At 61.3% G+C, this 14,928-nt stretch overlaps 1 protein-coding gene across 1 annotated transcript in view; it reads left to right on the forward strand.

Annotated features, from left to right (window-relative positions):
* The window catches only part of LOC122096818 (cadherin EGF LAG seven-pass G-type receptor 1-like), a 73,571-nt gene that overhangs the window by 21,088 nt on the left and 37,555 nt on the right, over positions 1 to 14,928 (forward strand). The window contains exons 4-8 of the mRNA XM_042667342.1: positions 696 to 811; positions 1,801 to 1,889; positions 12,147 to 12,304; positions 13,645 to 13,808; positions 14,281 to 14,406. Of these exons, the coding sequence (XP_042523276.1) occupies positions 696 to 811; positions 1,801 to 1,889; positions 12,147 to 12,304; positions 13,645 to 13,808; positions 14,281 to 14,406 (653 nt within the window). The remainder of the gene's footprint in view (positions 1 to 695; positions 812 to 1,800; positions 1,890 to 12,146; positions 12,305 to 13,644; positions 13,809 to 14,280; positions 14,407 to 14,928) is intronic.

Raw genomic sequence — 14,928 nt, forward strand, 5'->3', positions numbered from 1 at the left:
GCCATGGCTCCAGCCCTGAGTAAGTTGGTTTTTTTTTTTCACTCTGAATATTTAAAAGACCTGCAGTCAGTCCATTTCCGTATGTCTGCCTCTGCACATCTTCATTATGAGGGAGTGTGCACCAGACCTGGCCCTGGGCTGAGTCACGATCCTGCCCCTACAGAAACTGCTCTTAGAACTTCAGAAATGAGTGGGCTGATGGAGCCAGGAAAGAAAATTAGCGAAAGGGAGTTAGAGGAGATGTCGTTGGATTGCCGGGGAAGATTGCCATGGACAGGGAACAGCAGGTGCAAAGGCCCTGGGGTCTTTTCACCGCACATTGGGCGCAAAAAGACTGTCATGTGCCTGGAGTGCTAGCCAGAGCCAGGTGGACAAGAGGTGGTCCTTGGACACCAGCAGCCCTGCGTGAGCAGCGGCCACACCCCGGCCCTGAGGACCTGCGTGGACGCCACGCATCTCACTCCCAAGACATGGGGCATCTGTAATGGCACATCCCACCAGTTTCCCCTGAGGGTTGTGGTTGATGGAGTGTCACCTTGGGCGTGCACATGCGCACGCGTGTGTGAGAAAGAACGGTGCCCAAGACGAGGGTGTTTCCTGGCCCAGGCCCGTGTGCTCCCAGGAGCTGCCCCTCTGCCCCCCGACAGCCCCAGGACCCCGGGTCTCACAGTGTTGCGTGGGTCCCCTGCCCACAGGTTTGCTACGCAGGAGAGGAATGCGCTGCTGCTGTATAACGGCCGCTTCAATGAGAAGCATGACTTCATCGCCCTGGAGATTGTGGAGGAGCAGGTGCAGCTCACCTTCTCTGCAGGTGGGCCTCCAGCCGGACCGAGACGGGGACCTCGCTGTGCGGGCCACCGTCTGCATGTTTGAACACCCGAGCTGCTTCTCCTTAGCATCCGCATTCTAAGGCCAAGAATCTGCCCAGCAGAAGATTCCAGAAGGCACAAAGATGTTCACTGCAGTGTTATCTGCAGCAGTGAAACTAGGAATGCAGAACTGCCGTTTCCCCAGAGTTGAGAGTCGTTCTATAAAGGGCCATATACTCTTTTTTGCTCAAGGCTGGTTGAGCCAGGCCTCCACTCTTGCATTTGAGGAGGTAGAGTCTTGTGAATTTTTCTGCCTGGGCTGGCTTTGCACCGTGATCCTCTAGATCACAGCCTTCTGAGTAGGATTATACTCGGCTAGTTTTCTTTTTCCGTGCTGAAGCTAGGACACAGCCTTGTGCGTGGTAGGTGAGCGTTGTACCCCTTAGCTACCTTCAATGCCCCGAAGGTTAAAAACATTAACAAAGGCCATTAGGCGGCAGCGTCTGTGGGATTGTCTGCCATTCCCATCTGTGTGGTTCTGGCACACATGATGACTGCCACCCAGCTTTCTGTCACTGTAACAAAGTACCTGAGATCAACAGTTTATGAAGAGGAGAGGTTTGAGCACCGCATGGGCGGTGGTGCCCAGCTGGAGGGGACCTCTGCGGTCCCAGCCTGGTACAAACCCTTCCTGTCGCAATCTCCATCTTTACAAGGAGGAACAAGGGTTGTATTGGTAACTAGAAAGACTCAGGACGGGCAGTAGGGACACGGTGCTGTGTCTGGGGCCCAGTGAGCCACGCCCTGCTCCAGCGGGTGAGGGCCGAGAGCCAGTGTCCCTGGCCCGGAGGCGGGGGGTGGGGAACGCGTCACCACAGGGGCCGTGTGGAGGAAGGGGGCCCCGGGCGGGCTGGGAGCGAGGTGTCCGGCCTGATCCTCGGCCCGCCCGCCTTACCCGGCCGTTTCTCTCTGGGTCTTCCTCCCTCTGCAGGGGAGACAACGACCATGGTGGCACCCGTGGTCCCCGGAGGCGTGAGCGACGGGCGGTGGCACTCGGTGCTGGTGCATTACTATAACAAGGTAGGACAGCCGCGCCCTCCCCCAGCAGCGGGTCCGTCTGGGACGTGTGTGCGTGAAATGTCGGAGCACAGGCCGTTGGGACTGGTCTGGGAGGGGGGTGGCCGTGGGGGGTCCCGGGACCCCCGGCCCTGCCCGGAGGCCGGGGGACCAAGGCAGGGACCGGAGGTGGCGCAGCGGGACCCAGGTCTGATGCCCCAGGTCTGCTCCACGGAGCCGCCCAGACGGAAGCACCGGGCCGCTGTGGCTCTGCCCAGAGCATCTGGAAGGGTCCCGTGGGGCGGACGCTCCGGCCTTGGGCGCACCGTCCAGTCAGAGCACGGATGCCCCAGGCCAGGACGCTCTCCCTGCGCCTGGCTGTGTCCACCTCCGAGCCCTGGCCTGTCCCCGGGCCCTGTGCCAGCCGGGCCCGGGCCCCACCACGGCTGCTTCCAGCGTGGCAGCCAGTGGCGTCCCGGGACTGTCGCTGGCAGTCCCCCCTGCTGGCCCCACCACATTGCCGGTGGCATGCGGGGTGGGGGCGGGGCGGCGCCCTCCGGAAACATCTGGAGCCCCGCAGCAGTGTGCCCCGCTGGGTCAGGGCCCCGTGGTCACCGTGTTGATATCTCTGTCCAGCTGCTAATGCGCTACCTCAGCCCTGGCTCTGAACACCGGAAGTGCCAGCCAGGCCCCGCCGGCCCTTCCCACCTGGACACAGCTCGGAGGAGCTGTGATGCTGGGTGCACGCGGCTACCCAGGATCGACCCGTGGGAAGGGGGGCGTCCTGTGGAAAGGGGGGCTTGCATTCACCGCTGCGCGGGGGGGGGGGGTGGATCATGGGACTCCGTGCTTCCGTTTCCAGGCCCAGTCCCTTCTGCAGCCCCTGAATGAAGCCCTGAGCCAGCGTTAGGTCTTTGCCCAGCTGTTTCCCTGTTTTGCCAGAGGGAATGTAAGGGAGGAAGCCAACCAGGGCCTCTTACGTCCTTGCCTCCAGGCCGTGGTTTGAAGTGGCGGAGCAGGGAGGGACATGGGCAGAGAACAGGGGTTCCTGCGGCACCCCCAGGGAGTGCTCCTGCCAGCCCTGGGGCTGGCGCCGAGGCTGCCCCCGAGCGCCAGCCGGCGCAGGCCCGGTCCGCTCGGGGGCACTTCCGAGGGGGGGCAGCGGCCTGAGGTCAGGATGCCACCAGAGTCGGCTGCGGAGGTGATCTTCCGGAGGTCCCTGGCCCTGCGGGACTGCTGTGCTGTCATCACATGGCCATGCAGTCTCCAGAGAGCAGGAATGGATCAGCCTGCAGCCTCTGGGAAGTCCCAGGGCAGTGTGTGTGTGTGTGCGTGGGGGGGGGGTGTGGGGAGGTGTGTGTGTGCGTGTGGGGAGGGTGCGTGTGTGTGTGTGTGTGTGCGTGTGTGTGTGTGTGTGCGTGTGGGGGGGTGTGGGGAGGTGTGTGTGTGCGTGTGGGGAGGGTGCGTGTGTGTGTGTGCGTGTGTGTGGGGGTGTGGGGAGGTGTGTGTGTGCGTGTGGGGAGGGTGCGTGTGTGTGTGTGTGCGTGTGGGGGTGTGTGTGTGCGTGCCTGTGTGTGTGTGTGCATGTACGTGTGGGGTGTGTGTGTGTGCGCGTGCGTGTGTGGTGTGTGTGTGTGCATGTGGGGGGTGTGTGTGCGCGTGTGCGTGGAGGGGTGTGGGGGGAGGTGTGTGGGGTGTGTGTGTATGTGTGTGCGCGTGTGTGTGGGGTGTGTGGGGGGTGCGTGTGTGTGTGTGCGTGTGGGGGTGTGCGTGCATGTGGGGGGTGTGCATGTGCGTGTGGGGTGTGTGTGCGCGTGTGTGTGTGGAGGGGTGTGTGGGGGAGGTGTGTGTGCGTGTGGGGTGTGTGTGTGTGTATGTGTGTGTGCGCGCGTGTGGTATGTGTGTGTGCTCATGTGGGGTGTGTGTGCGCGTGTGCATGGAGGGGTGTGTGTGGGGAGGTATGTGTGCGCGTGTAGGGTGTGTGTATGTGTATGTGCGCGCGCGTGTGTGGTATGTGTGCGCGCGCGTGTGGGGTGTGTGGGGGTGTGTGTGTGCGCGTGTGTGGGGGGTGTGTGTGTGCGCGCGTGTGTGGGGTGTGTGTGCGCGCGTGTGTGGGGTGTGGGGGGGGGGGTGTGCGTGTGTGTGCGTGTGCGTGTGCGTACGCGCGCGTGTGTGTGCGTGTGTGTATGCACGCGTGCGTGTGGGGGTGTGTGTGTGCATGTGCGTGCATGTGTGGGGTGTGTGTGTGGTATGTGTGTGTGTGCGTGTGGGGGGGTGTGGGGGGTGTGTGTGCGTGTGCGCACGTGTGTGGTATGTGCGTGTGCGCATGTGGGGTGTGCGTGTGGGTGTGCACGTGCACGTGTGGTGTGTGTGCGCGCGTGTGGTGTGTGTGTGTGCGCGCGCGTGTGTGTGTGCGTGCGTGCGTGTGTGGGGGGTGTGTGTGCGGGGTGTGTGTGCGCAGGTGTGGGGTGTGTGGGGGTGTGTGTGCGTGTGTGTGTGCGCGTGTGTGCGTGAGTGTGCGTGTGTGGGGTGTGTGTGTGTGCATGCGCGTGAGTGCGTGTGTGGGGTGTGTGTGCGAGCGCGTGTGGTATGTGTGTGTGCGCGCGTGTGTGGGGTGTGTGCGTGCGTGTGTGGGTGTGTGCGCGCGTGTGGTATGTGTGTGTGCGCGTGTGTGGGGTGTGTGGGGTGTGTGTGTGTGTGCGCATGTGTGTGGTATGTGTGTGTGTGTGCGCGTGTGGTATGTGTGCGCGCATGTGTGGTGTGTGTGTGCGCACGTGTGGTTGTGTGTGCGTGTGCGCGCGTGTGTGGTGTGTGTGCGTGTGCGCGTGTGTGTGGGGTGTGTGTGCGCGCGCGTGTGTGGTATGTGTGTGCGCGTGTGGGGTGTGTGTGGGGGTGTGTGTGTGCGCGTGTGTGGTGTGTGCGTGTGCGCGTGTGTGGGGTGTGCGTGCGTGTGTGTGCGTGTGTGGTATGTGTGTGTGCGCATGTGTGGGGTGTGTGTGTGCGCGTGTGTGGTATGTGTGTGTGCGCGTGTATGGTATGTGTGTGTGTGCGCGCGTGTGGGGGTGTGTGTGTGCGTGCGTGTGTGGGGTGTGTGTGCGCGTGTGTGTGGTGTGTGTGCGTGTGTGGTATGTGTGGGGGGGTGTGGGGGGTGTGTGTGCGTGTGCGCGCGTGTGTGGTATGTGTGTGTGTGCGCTCGTGTGGTATGTGCATGCGTGCGTGTGTGGGGTGTGCGTGTGCGCGCGTGTGTGGGGTGTGTGTGTGTGCGCGCGTGTATAGGGTGTGCGTGTGCGCGCGCTCCAGCGTGAAAAGGGTGTGGGTGTGATTCTCTTCCCAGTCCTCTGATCACACACTGCATCCCATAGAGCTGGAGCTGGTGCCCTCGGGCAGATAAACTGGGGTTTTGTTTGTTGACTTGTGTGTGCATGCGCGTGTGCGTATGTGCCTATGCTAGTGGTAGGCCTTGAACTCAGGGCCTTACCCTCTCCCTTGGCTTTTCCCCTCAAGGCTAGCCCTCTACCGCTTGGCTTTTTGTGTGGTTAATTGGAGACGAGCCTCTCATGGACTTTCCTACCTGAGTGGACACAGAACTGTGATTCCCCAGATCTCAGCCTTCTGAGTAGCTGGGATTCAAGCCGTGAGCTCCCAGGGCCTGGCTATTTTTATTCTTCTAAATGTTTTATTTCAACGAATCATCAGATTTAAATACTGTACCAAATTTTTCTGAAGTTAGTTAAACTTTGCCAAGTATATGAAACCTTTTGAGCCAGGACACAGCTGAGCAGGCCTGCCGTTCGGCCGCACCCTCACACGGGGCTCAACAAAGAGGAGCCGGGGTGCGCCACAAGCGCCTGCAGGAGTGTACCCCGGGGTTCAGTGGCCATCAAGCTCTCATTGTCCCAGCCCTGCCCCCAGCTGCAGTGTGAAGCGGCTGTTTCTTCCCGGTGGCATTTCCTGCTTCGTGGCCGGTTCTCTCCTGGCCCTCATGGTATTCTATAAATACCGAGCGTCCGGGCCTGCGTGCGGCAGCTTCCACGCCCCCCGTGGGTCATAGGGTGACGGCGGCAGCGCCATTATCCTCCATCTCGGCCTGGAGTGTTGAACCCGCGCAGAGCAGGTAATCAAAGCCAGCGAAGGGCCCCAGGTGGCCAGCAAGCCCCGTACGAGGTGGCGGTGCCCCTGGTGGAGTTGGAGGCTGGGGAGGACACGCCCTGCCACGCCGCCGGCCGCAGAGCTGCTTCCTCGCCCGCACACACAGGCCGGCGGACGGGGGCCAGACACCTGCTGTGGGAACAGGACAGCTCCCTGGACGCGGGGAGCCCCTCCCCGGCCTTTGTGCTCCCTACCATGCTGTGGAAAGTCCCCCGGGGCCGGCGGCTTCCTGTCTGGGGTGGCTGGCCTTCCTGCCACCTGCCACCTGTCCCGTCCCCGCGCAGGCCACCCTCCACCTTCTCCCAGTGTCCCGAGGCCACCTCGCGCCTTCCCGGGCTGCCTGGCCTCTGCCCCCCGCACCAGGCCTGTGCGCTGACAGGTGTCTCGCCTAGGGCAGGATGCGCGCCAGCCCCTGAGGCCCTCACAGCCCTGGAGAACGGGGCAGGGTTGGGCCAGAGTGTGGCTGTGGTGTTTGTCAGCCACTCTGTGTCCAGCATGCCCCCCCCGCTGTCACCGCCCCCCTTGCCGTGACCGCTCACCACAGGCCCGCACGCTCCCTCGCTGCTCCTTCGCAGCCCCTCACCTCGCCCACCGCTCAGCAGCCACGGCCGGAGAAGGGGCTGCCCAGGGAGCTGGCCAGGAAGAAAGCGAGCGAGGGGTCCCAGGGTCGGTGCCCGGAAGCCCGGACTCTGGACAGAGGGACGCTGAGGTCCTCAGTGGAGCAAGCCAGGCTTTGTGAGTGTGCGTGTGAGGGGTGAGGTCTGCGCACAGTGCACAGTGTGGGAGTCTGCTGGCGAAGGCTAGCTTAGGGCCTTCTGTCTGTCCGTCTGCGCGGCCCCGGGAGCCTGTCTGCCTGCCGCAGGGGGCAGTGACTGCGGCCGCTTCCCCGCAGCCTCTGGATTGCCCCACAGTTCTTGGGGCTCTTCACGTGGCTCAGGGTGGGGCTGGCTGGAGCTGGGGCTGGCCCACCGGACCTTTCCCGGAGTTCTGGGAAGGCACAGGCCTCTGGCCCTGCCGCCCGCCGTCAGAGCCCGGCTTTGTGTCAGGCAGAATGAGGGAAACGTGGCTGGCTTTGTGGGAACTGATAGAGGAACCGCAAGGTGCTGTAGGCTGTGATCCTGGTTGAAAAGCAGTTTGAGTCTTATGATGAGGGGACCCGATCTTGCCCACCGTCCAGGGGTCAGAGGTCAGGGTGCCGCCTGGCTTTGGGGGTGATGGTCACTAGAGATGGCGGCAGCCCCTGTCCTGTGTCCGTGCCGACCTTGGGCATGCGCAGCTGCGCCCCACGTAGGCCAGGAGGCCGAGGTGGCTGCCCGGCATGCGGCCCTCTGCAGGGGCTTCTGGACCCTTCTTCACGGTGTCAGCCTGAGCCCTCCAGGTGGGAGCCTGGCCCGGCCCAGGGCAGCACGCCGCCTGACCCGGGTCACGGGCAGGTGATGGAGCCGGGGCGCCGGAGCTGTGCAGAGGACCTCAGCGCTCTCTGACAGCTTGGATTGGTTCCCAGCCGCTGCCCCGGCCGCAGGCAGCCAGGGCCCATGCCCGAAAGACCTGGGCTCCTGTTTTCACCCTTGCTGTTAAACCCACGGGGAGTGACTTAGAGGAGAGGCCCTGCGTGTGTGCGGTGGCCAGCGGCGGGAGGAGACGGACCTTTGTGGTCAGAGGCCACTCCAGGCCTCACTGTGCCACGCCCAGGGCTGGTGCGGTCTGTGGCGCACAGCCATTTTATTCTGGCAGAGAAACCCAGCCCTGTGCTCAGTCTGGGAAGATGGAGGCTGTCTTACTGCTTGGCAAAGCTGGCCCTTTGGTATGTGGCCGTTTGGTTCCCTGAATGTTGGCAGCGCCTGGCCTGCCAACACCACAGCGCAGGCAAAACTACACGAAGGGGCGTGTGCATCTCACCCCAGTGTGGCCCACCCCGTCCCAGGCCCTGGGGCATCTGTGGTTACAGCAGGCAGGGCCTTTGCCCCGGGGACTTGTATTCTGGTGGGGAAGCCAAGAAGGCAAAGATGAGGAGACCAATGCAGCAGAAAGGTCTGGAGAAGAACCAGATTTCCCACACAGCGTCACCCCGGGAGGCTCCTCCCTCACAGCTGGTGCGGGGTCTCCGCCCTGCGCACCTGGAGGTTGCTGTGGGTCAGGTCTGAACCCCGCTGTGTTGGAGAATGGCGCCTCATAGCTGGTGCGTGCCACATTTGGACTCTTTGCACAAAACATTCCTGTGGTCCGGCCGTCTGTGAATTCTCTGATATGAACGTCGGTTAATCATTGCTGACACTGAACGAGAATCCATTCCCGTCCCGAGGCCCGCCCCGGTGTCTGGTGTCTGAGTGCCCTGCACCCCTCCCACCGGGCTGAAACTGGACCCCCACCGCCCCGCCAGCCTCCTGACAACGTGGAACTGTCTGCAGCAGGTTAAAAGGCTTGCGGAAACCTGAGCGCTCGGCAGGCCCAAAGGCTTTTGTGCACTCACAAAAGCTCCCACCACGGCTTATAGGCTTGGGGGGTGGAAGGGAGCCAGCGGGGAGGCGCGGAGAATGGTGGGGTCCCCCCCCCACGGATTCTGTGTCCGCACTCCCAACCGGTCCGTCAGGTGAGGGTCGCACAGCCTTTCACGGGCTCCTTCAGCTGACAGCAGCCCGGGCCCCGGGCAGGCTCTGCTCGGAGCAGCCGCGCTGGCTCGGCCGCCCACCGGGGGTGTGTCCTCAGTGCATGCTCTCCGGTCTGTCTTCTTTGTTCCGCCCGGCCACCACTGCGCTTTCTGTCCTCTGTGTAAGGCCTGGGCATCCGGCCTCCCTCTCCCCTGTGGATGGGGGGCAGCTTCCAGGTCTGGCTGCCTGACTTGCTAGACTTAGCTGAGCCTTCCTGTTCCCGGGCTCCTTCTGCATAAGAATATAGTTGACAGCTGTGGTGGCTCACGCCTGTAATCCTGATTCAGGAGGCCGAGATCTGGGAGGATCATCGTTTGAAGCCAGCTGGAAAGCCAGCAGGAAAGTCCATGTAAGAGTCTATCCCCCAAATAGCCATCAAACAGCCAGGCTGAAGGTGTGGCTCAAGTGGTAGAGTGTGAGATGTGAGCAAGCCAGCCGGGCACCAGCAAAAGCGGGGAGTGAGAATGGAGAATTCCGAAATTTGCACCTGAGTCTCACTGCTGCTTCCTTCAGTGGCTATCTGAAAATGCAGCTTACATGTGAAAAAGAACCCGTCTGCCTGTATCATCCTCACCTGTGCTGGCCCGCCGGGCCTCAGATCACTTTCTCTTGGGCCACAAATTGGAATGAGCAGCTCCTGTTGCTTTCTTTTTAGAAGCGAGGGTGTGTGGGGCGGGGTGGAGGGGTGGCATTGGAAGCAGGCCCGGCATTGTTGCCGTTTCCTGGTGTCCTGGCTTTTCATTCCGTGTGCTGGCTTTCAAGCTGTAACACAGTTGTGTGTGTGTGTGTGTGTGTGTGCGTGCTGGTTCTGGGCTTGAAATCAGAGCCTGGGCACTCTCTTTTTCACTCAAGGCTGGTGCTCTACTACTTGAGCCACATCTCCACTTTTAGCTATATTGGTGTCATCTCGTGGACATTCCTGTCCAGGCTGGCTTCGAACTGCAGTCCTCAGATCTCAGCCTCCTGAGTAGCTAGGATTACCAGCATGAGCCACCAGCGAGACCTTCCTCTTTTTCAGTGCTGGGGTGGAACCCAGGGCCCTGCAGTTGCCAGGCAAGTGCTCTGCTGTTAAGTCACATCCCTTCTGCTCTTCCCCCGTGATGGCTCGGTGCTTTGCCGGAAAATCCAGTGCCCCGGTGTGTGTGTGTGGGGGGCTGCCGGGGACCTCAGCCTCCCTTTCCCCAGACCCCACCTGCGGTCCGCTCCATCGGCCCCAGACGGAAGTCAGCGGCTGGTGGAATGTCTCCATCAGCAGAAACTGTCCTGCAGACAAACCTGGGTGCTTATTTTTTTTTTTCCCTCTCTTTTTACCCTCAGTTTTCCTTTTCTTTCCGGGCTGAGCTGTTTGATTACAAGCAGCAGTTTGCCACAATTGCAATTTTGTAAATAGCAGCTTAGTTTCATTAAAGCCTAGCAGGGTAAAGTGCCGGTTACGCCCCTCTCCGAAAGTCTCTCCCATCACCAAAGTGTAAATTACCAGCTGGGGAGACAGCGCCAGGGTGGCTCATCTTCCTCCAGAATCACACCTAACATTTAAGCATCCCTAATGGACTGTTTTCTAATCAGGCTGCTGTTACGGAGCAAGCAAACAGGTGATTTTTCCAAACCATCTAAGTATTGCTTAGCGCAATGGTGAAGTCAGCCTCTAAGGACGTGGATTATCAGACCTGGTGGTTTCACCAGCAGTGTAAAAGGTGATGCATACGCCAGGGAGATGGCAGGCCTAAGAAGGGCCTGCAGTTGTCTAATGTACCTTAGGGTTGACCTCAGAGGAGGACCGGTATTCTCCCATCAAGCCCCCACGTCGTACAGGGAAGCTGCAGGGGGTGGACAGGGTGGGTCTGGAATAGACCTGGGATGGTGGTCTCCAGCCACATAGGCCGTGCACCGCCCAGCTCCAGCTGCCTGGGGTCACACAACTCGGCCTCCTGGATGAGTACCTGTGGCCAGCAACCCCAGATCACTTCTTCCAGCCCCGTCTCCCACCCAAATGGGCGCTTCATTCCTTTGTAAAAACTGACTTTTTTTTTAAATACTTGTTCCCCAATTTAAAAAATTGATGAGCCAAGTTCCAGTGGCTCAGCCTTGTAATTCCAGCTACTCAGGAGCCTGAGAGCTGAGGATGGTTCAAAGCCAGCTTAGGCAGAAAAGTCCCACAACTGTGCTCTCCAATTAACCATCAAAAAGCTGGAAGTTGAGCTGGGGCTCAACTGGCAGAGCACCAGTCTGGAGCAAAAGAGCTAAGGGACAGCACCCAGACCCTGGGTTTAAGCGTTAATATCAGGGAACGTGCACACAGACACACCAACAGACAGACAGGCACACACACACAGTAAACACAAAACAAAACACAGCATTGATGATTTAATAGTATGTTAGAAAGCATGAGTGCATCACATGATGAGCTCAAACTGACCCTACAGTTCTCAAGAAGTATGGGGCCCTTGTTTTTACCTTTCTTCTTTTGGAATGAGCCTGGAAGTCCTGGGTTCGGGTGATCCTTCTGCCCCAGCCTCCAGAACGCTCACTGCAGGTGTTTACCACCATGCCCATCAGGGCTCCTCATTTTCCAGGCGTTTCCCGTGGGCAGGAAGGAGCTCTGTCGCGTGTCCTGTGCAGACAAAGGGGCCTGGCAGCACTGCCCTGTCCCCTTCGGCTTGGTCCCCACAGCCACCTGGGGTAACGCACGAGGAGCCCAGCTGCAGGTGTGGCGGGCGGCTCTCCCGTGGCTCGTTAGCTTGGCACCTTTGTGCCGTCTGTGGCTGGCATGGATGGCCCAGTGGCCGCATGACTCTGCAGGGGACGGGAGGGTCCGTCAGGCAAGGTGAGCGGGGCACGGCATGGCCTGTGCCAGGCAGGCTCCGGCGGATCGGGGAGCTCTTGACACAGGGCAGTGTCTTTGGGGCGGGAGTGCGTGCTGGCATCGGTTCCCTGGAACACAGGGTTGGGATGGATGGGGCCCAGCTGAGGATCCCCAGGACAGCAGAGCATGGGTTCAGAAGAACTTTCCAGGCCACAGCACGTGCCTGTGTCCTGGGGCTGTGTAATGAGGAATCCAAGACAGGGCAGCTCGGACGTGAGCAGGACCGCGTTCCTCCGGGCGCTCTGAGAGTCCTCCCCGCCCTCCACTGCTCTGGTTGAGGTCCTCCTCCCCCCCCCCCCCCCCGCAGGCAGGGGCAACGGTGCTGTGCGTCCTTGACCCGCGTCCCCCGTGCCCTTAACCCGCGTCCCCCGTGCCCTTGTCTGTCTGTCTGGAGCTGTGGCTGTCCCGGCTCCGCGGCCCCCGCCGCAGCTCGGGCTCCTTTCCCTCTGGGCTCAGCCGTGTGTGCCGAGGCCGCTCTCCCCGGGCTCTGGGGCACTGGGAAGGAGGAGAGCTGTCCCGGTCCCTTGTCCCTCGGCCCCCACGGGCCGTGTGCGTGGGCTGGGTGCCCACGGAGGGTTCCCTGGGGGAGCAGTGCTGACCCTGGTCTTCCTGTGCCCACAGCCCAACATCGGCCGCCTGGGCCTGCCCCACGGGCCGTCCGGGGAGAAGGTGGCGGTGGTGACCGTGGATGATTGTGACACAGCCGTGGCCGTGCACTTCGGCGGCTACGTGGGGAACTACAGCTGCGCTGCGCAGGGCACCCAGAGCGGCTCGAAGAAGTGAGTCTTCCGAGGGACCTCCAGGCACCCGCCCCCACGGGTGCCCCTGTGCCCGGCACAGGTCACCCTGGGCCCCCCAGACGGGCCAGGCAGGGCACTTCGGTAGCCCCAGCTCAGGCTGGCATCAGATTCCCTCCCGTGGGTCAGGTGACCTTTTGTCTGAGACATGGAACTCTCTAGAAAAAGTCCTCTTACAAGTATCGGTCAAGAGAAGCCAGCAGCCCTAGATGATGAGTGCAGCTCTCTGACTCGGGCTCCCGGCCCTCTCCCTGGACCCCGACCCCTGGCTTCGTCCAGCGAGAACCTGCACACACTCCCGTACCGCGTGAGGCAGCCAGGTCTCCCCACCGGTCCCCGAGGTCTCCCAACACGTTCGCTGGTGGCCATTACCGGGTTTCATTGTTTGTTTTTGCTTGTGATACCAGATTCTAAAGTCGAGCACACGCTCCTGCTGGACTGGATGCTGATTGTATGCTGGTTGAACACAGAGTGGGCCGGGGTTGTGGTACATAGCGCAGGCCGGCCTTGAACTCCCCATCCTCCTACCTTATCCCCTAAGCACTACAGGTGTGTGCAAACAGCCCTGAGCATCCTGTTTTGTTTTGTTTTTGTTTTTTGCCAGTCGTGGGTCTTGAACTCAGGGCCTGGGCACTGTCCCTGAGCTTCTTTTGGTCAAGGCTAGCACTCTACCACTTGAGCCATGGCACCATTCCCAGCCTTTTCAGTGTATGTGGTATGAAGCAGCCGAACCACGGGCTTCATGCCTGCGAGGTCAGCACTCTACCACGAAGCCACATTCCCAGCCCCCTTTTTGGTCTTGTATGTGTGCGTGTATGTGCTTGCTGATTCTGGGGCTTGAACTCAAGGCCTGTGTTCAAGGCTAGTGCTCTACCACTTGAGCCATAGCTCTACCTCTCACTTTTTTTTTTTTGGTACTTAATTGGAAATAAGAGTCTCCCAGACTTTCCTGCTCAGACTAGGATGACAGGCGTGAGCCACCAGTGCCCAGCTGCGAGCATCCATTTTGAAAGTGACATTCAAGCTAATGTAGCCAGTGACCTTCCCCATGACCTCCTCCGTTCTCCCCACCCATCTGAGCTGCTGAGTGGTCACTGGCTCACCAAACCTCCAGTAAGTCAGGATTGAGGAAACCGAGGCACCGAGGCTGGAGGGGAACCTCAGAAAGGCCCGGAAGCAGGATCGACTTCTGGCCTCTGACGGCCCGGCGTTGGCGCCTGCTCCGCGACACCTCCCTGGCAGCAGCGGCTGCAGCTTCTGCAGCAGAGCTGGCCCCGTGGTGCCCCTCCCCTGGGCATTCAGAGTGCGCTGTGCCCCCACAGGTCCCTGGATCTCACCGGCCCACTGCTCCTGGGCGGCGTCCCCAACCTACCTGAAGATTTCCCGGTGCACAACCGACAGTTTGTCGGCTGCATGCGGAACCTGTCCATCGACGGCCGGAATGTGGACATGGCGGGATTCATCGCCAACAATGGCACCAGGGCGGGTATGTGTGGCCGCCGGGGTGCATGGGACTGGCACGGCACCCGCTGCCCATCAGCGGGCACCCTGGGGAGGGCTCCTTGTCCGTCCCTAGTGAGCCGTCTTTTCTTAGAGATGTGTGCCCAGCTACGGGCACCTCCTGGAAGTGGGGGTGGGGACCCAGCCACTGCACACTCCAGGCCTGGCCTGCGGCTCCACAGCTGCCCTGCTCCTGCTGGCCATCGGCTGACCCTGGGACACACGACCCTAGGGTTGTCTGTGTGCCACCAGGTGGCCAGACCAGCCGCCGTGAGTCTTGGCGGTGGGCAGAGCCTTCTAACCATCCCAGCTTGGGGACCACAGCCAGTGTTCCCGCCTGGCTGAAGCTTCAGCCACTTCCGTTCACGTCGGGCCCCTTGTGGGAAGGAGGTGGGTCCCCCGGGGGCCCGGCTCCGGTCCCCTGCGCTAAGGCCTGGCTGTGTGCTCTGCCTTGCCAGGCTGTGCCGCCCAAAGGAACTTCTGCGATGGGACCTCATGCCAGAATGGGGGCACCTGTGTGAACAGGTGGAACATGTATCTGTGCGAGTGCCCGCTCCACTTCGGCGGCAAGAACTGTGAGCAAGGTGAGGGCTTGGCGCCGCTCCTGCCCCGGCCGCAGCTGCCCCGGCCGCAGCTGCCCCGGGCACAGGGGGTGGGAGCTGGGGAGGGGGGGGGGCAGGGCTGGAGCCAGGGAAGGAGCGCCTCCTCCGGTCAGGGCCAGCCGGAGGTGCGGGGCCCCGTTCACCTTCCATGGCACCGTCTGGTGAACAAACGGCTGAGTCCTCAGATCCCTCCCTGCCCCGTGCCCTCCCCTCCCCCCCTCCCCCCTCCCCCCCCCCCACCTCTGTGCGGTTATAGATAGATCTGGCAGCTTTGAACAGCAACTTCATTTTGAAGCATTTGTTGTTGTGGTGGTTTTTCAGTCATTGACACTCTTAAATTTTAAGATAAATCAGCCAGGCACCTGTGGCTCACACCTGTAGTCCTAGCTTCTTAGGAGGTTGGGGTCAGGAGGATGGTGGTTGGAGGCCCGCCAGGCAGTCTCAGTACCGGGCAGCTGAGTGTGTGGTGCGTGCATGTCAGACCAGCTGAGAAGCTGGAAAGCT

Source organism: Dipodomys spectabilis, unplaced genomic scaffold (genome assembly GCF_019054845.1).
Source record: "Dipodomys spectabilis isolate Male_0828 unplaced genomic scaffold, ASM1905484v1 ptg000392l, whole genome shotgun sequence".
NCBI lineage: Eukaryota > Metazoa > Chordata > Mammalia > Rodentia > Heteromyidae > Dipodomys > Dipodomys spectabilis.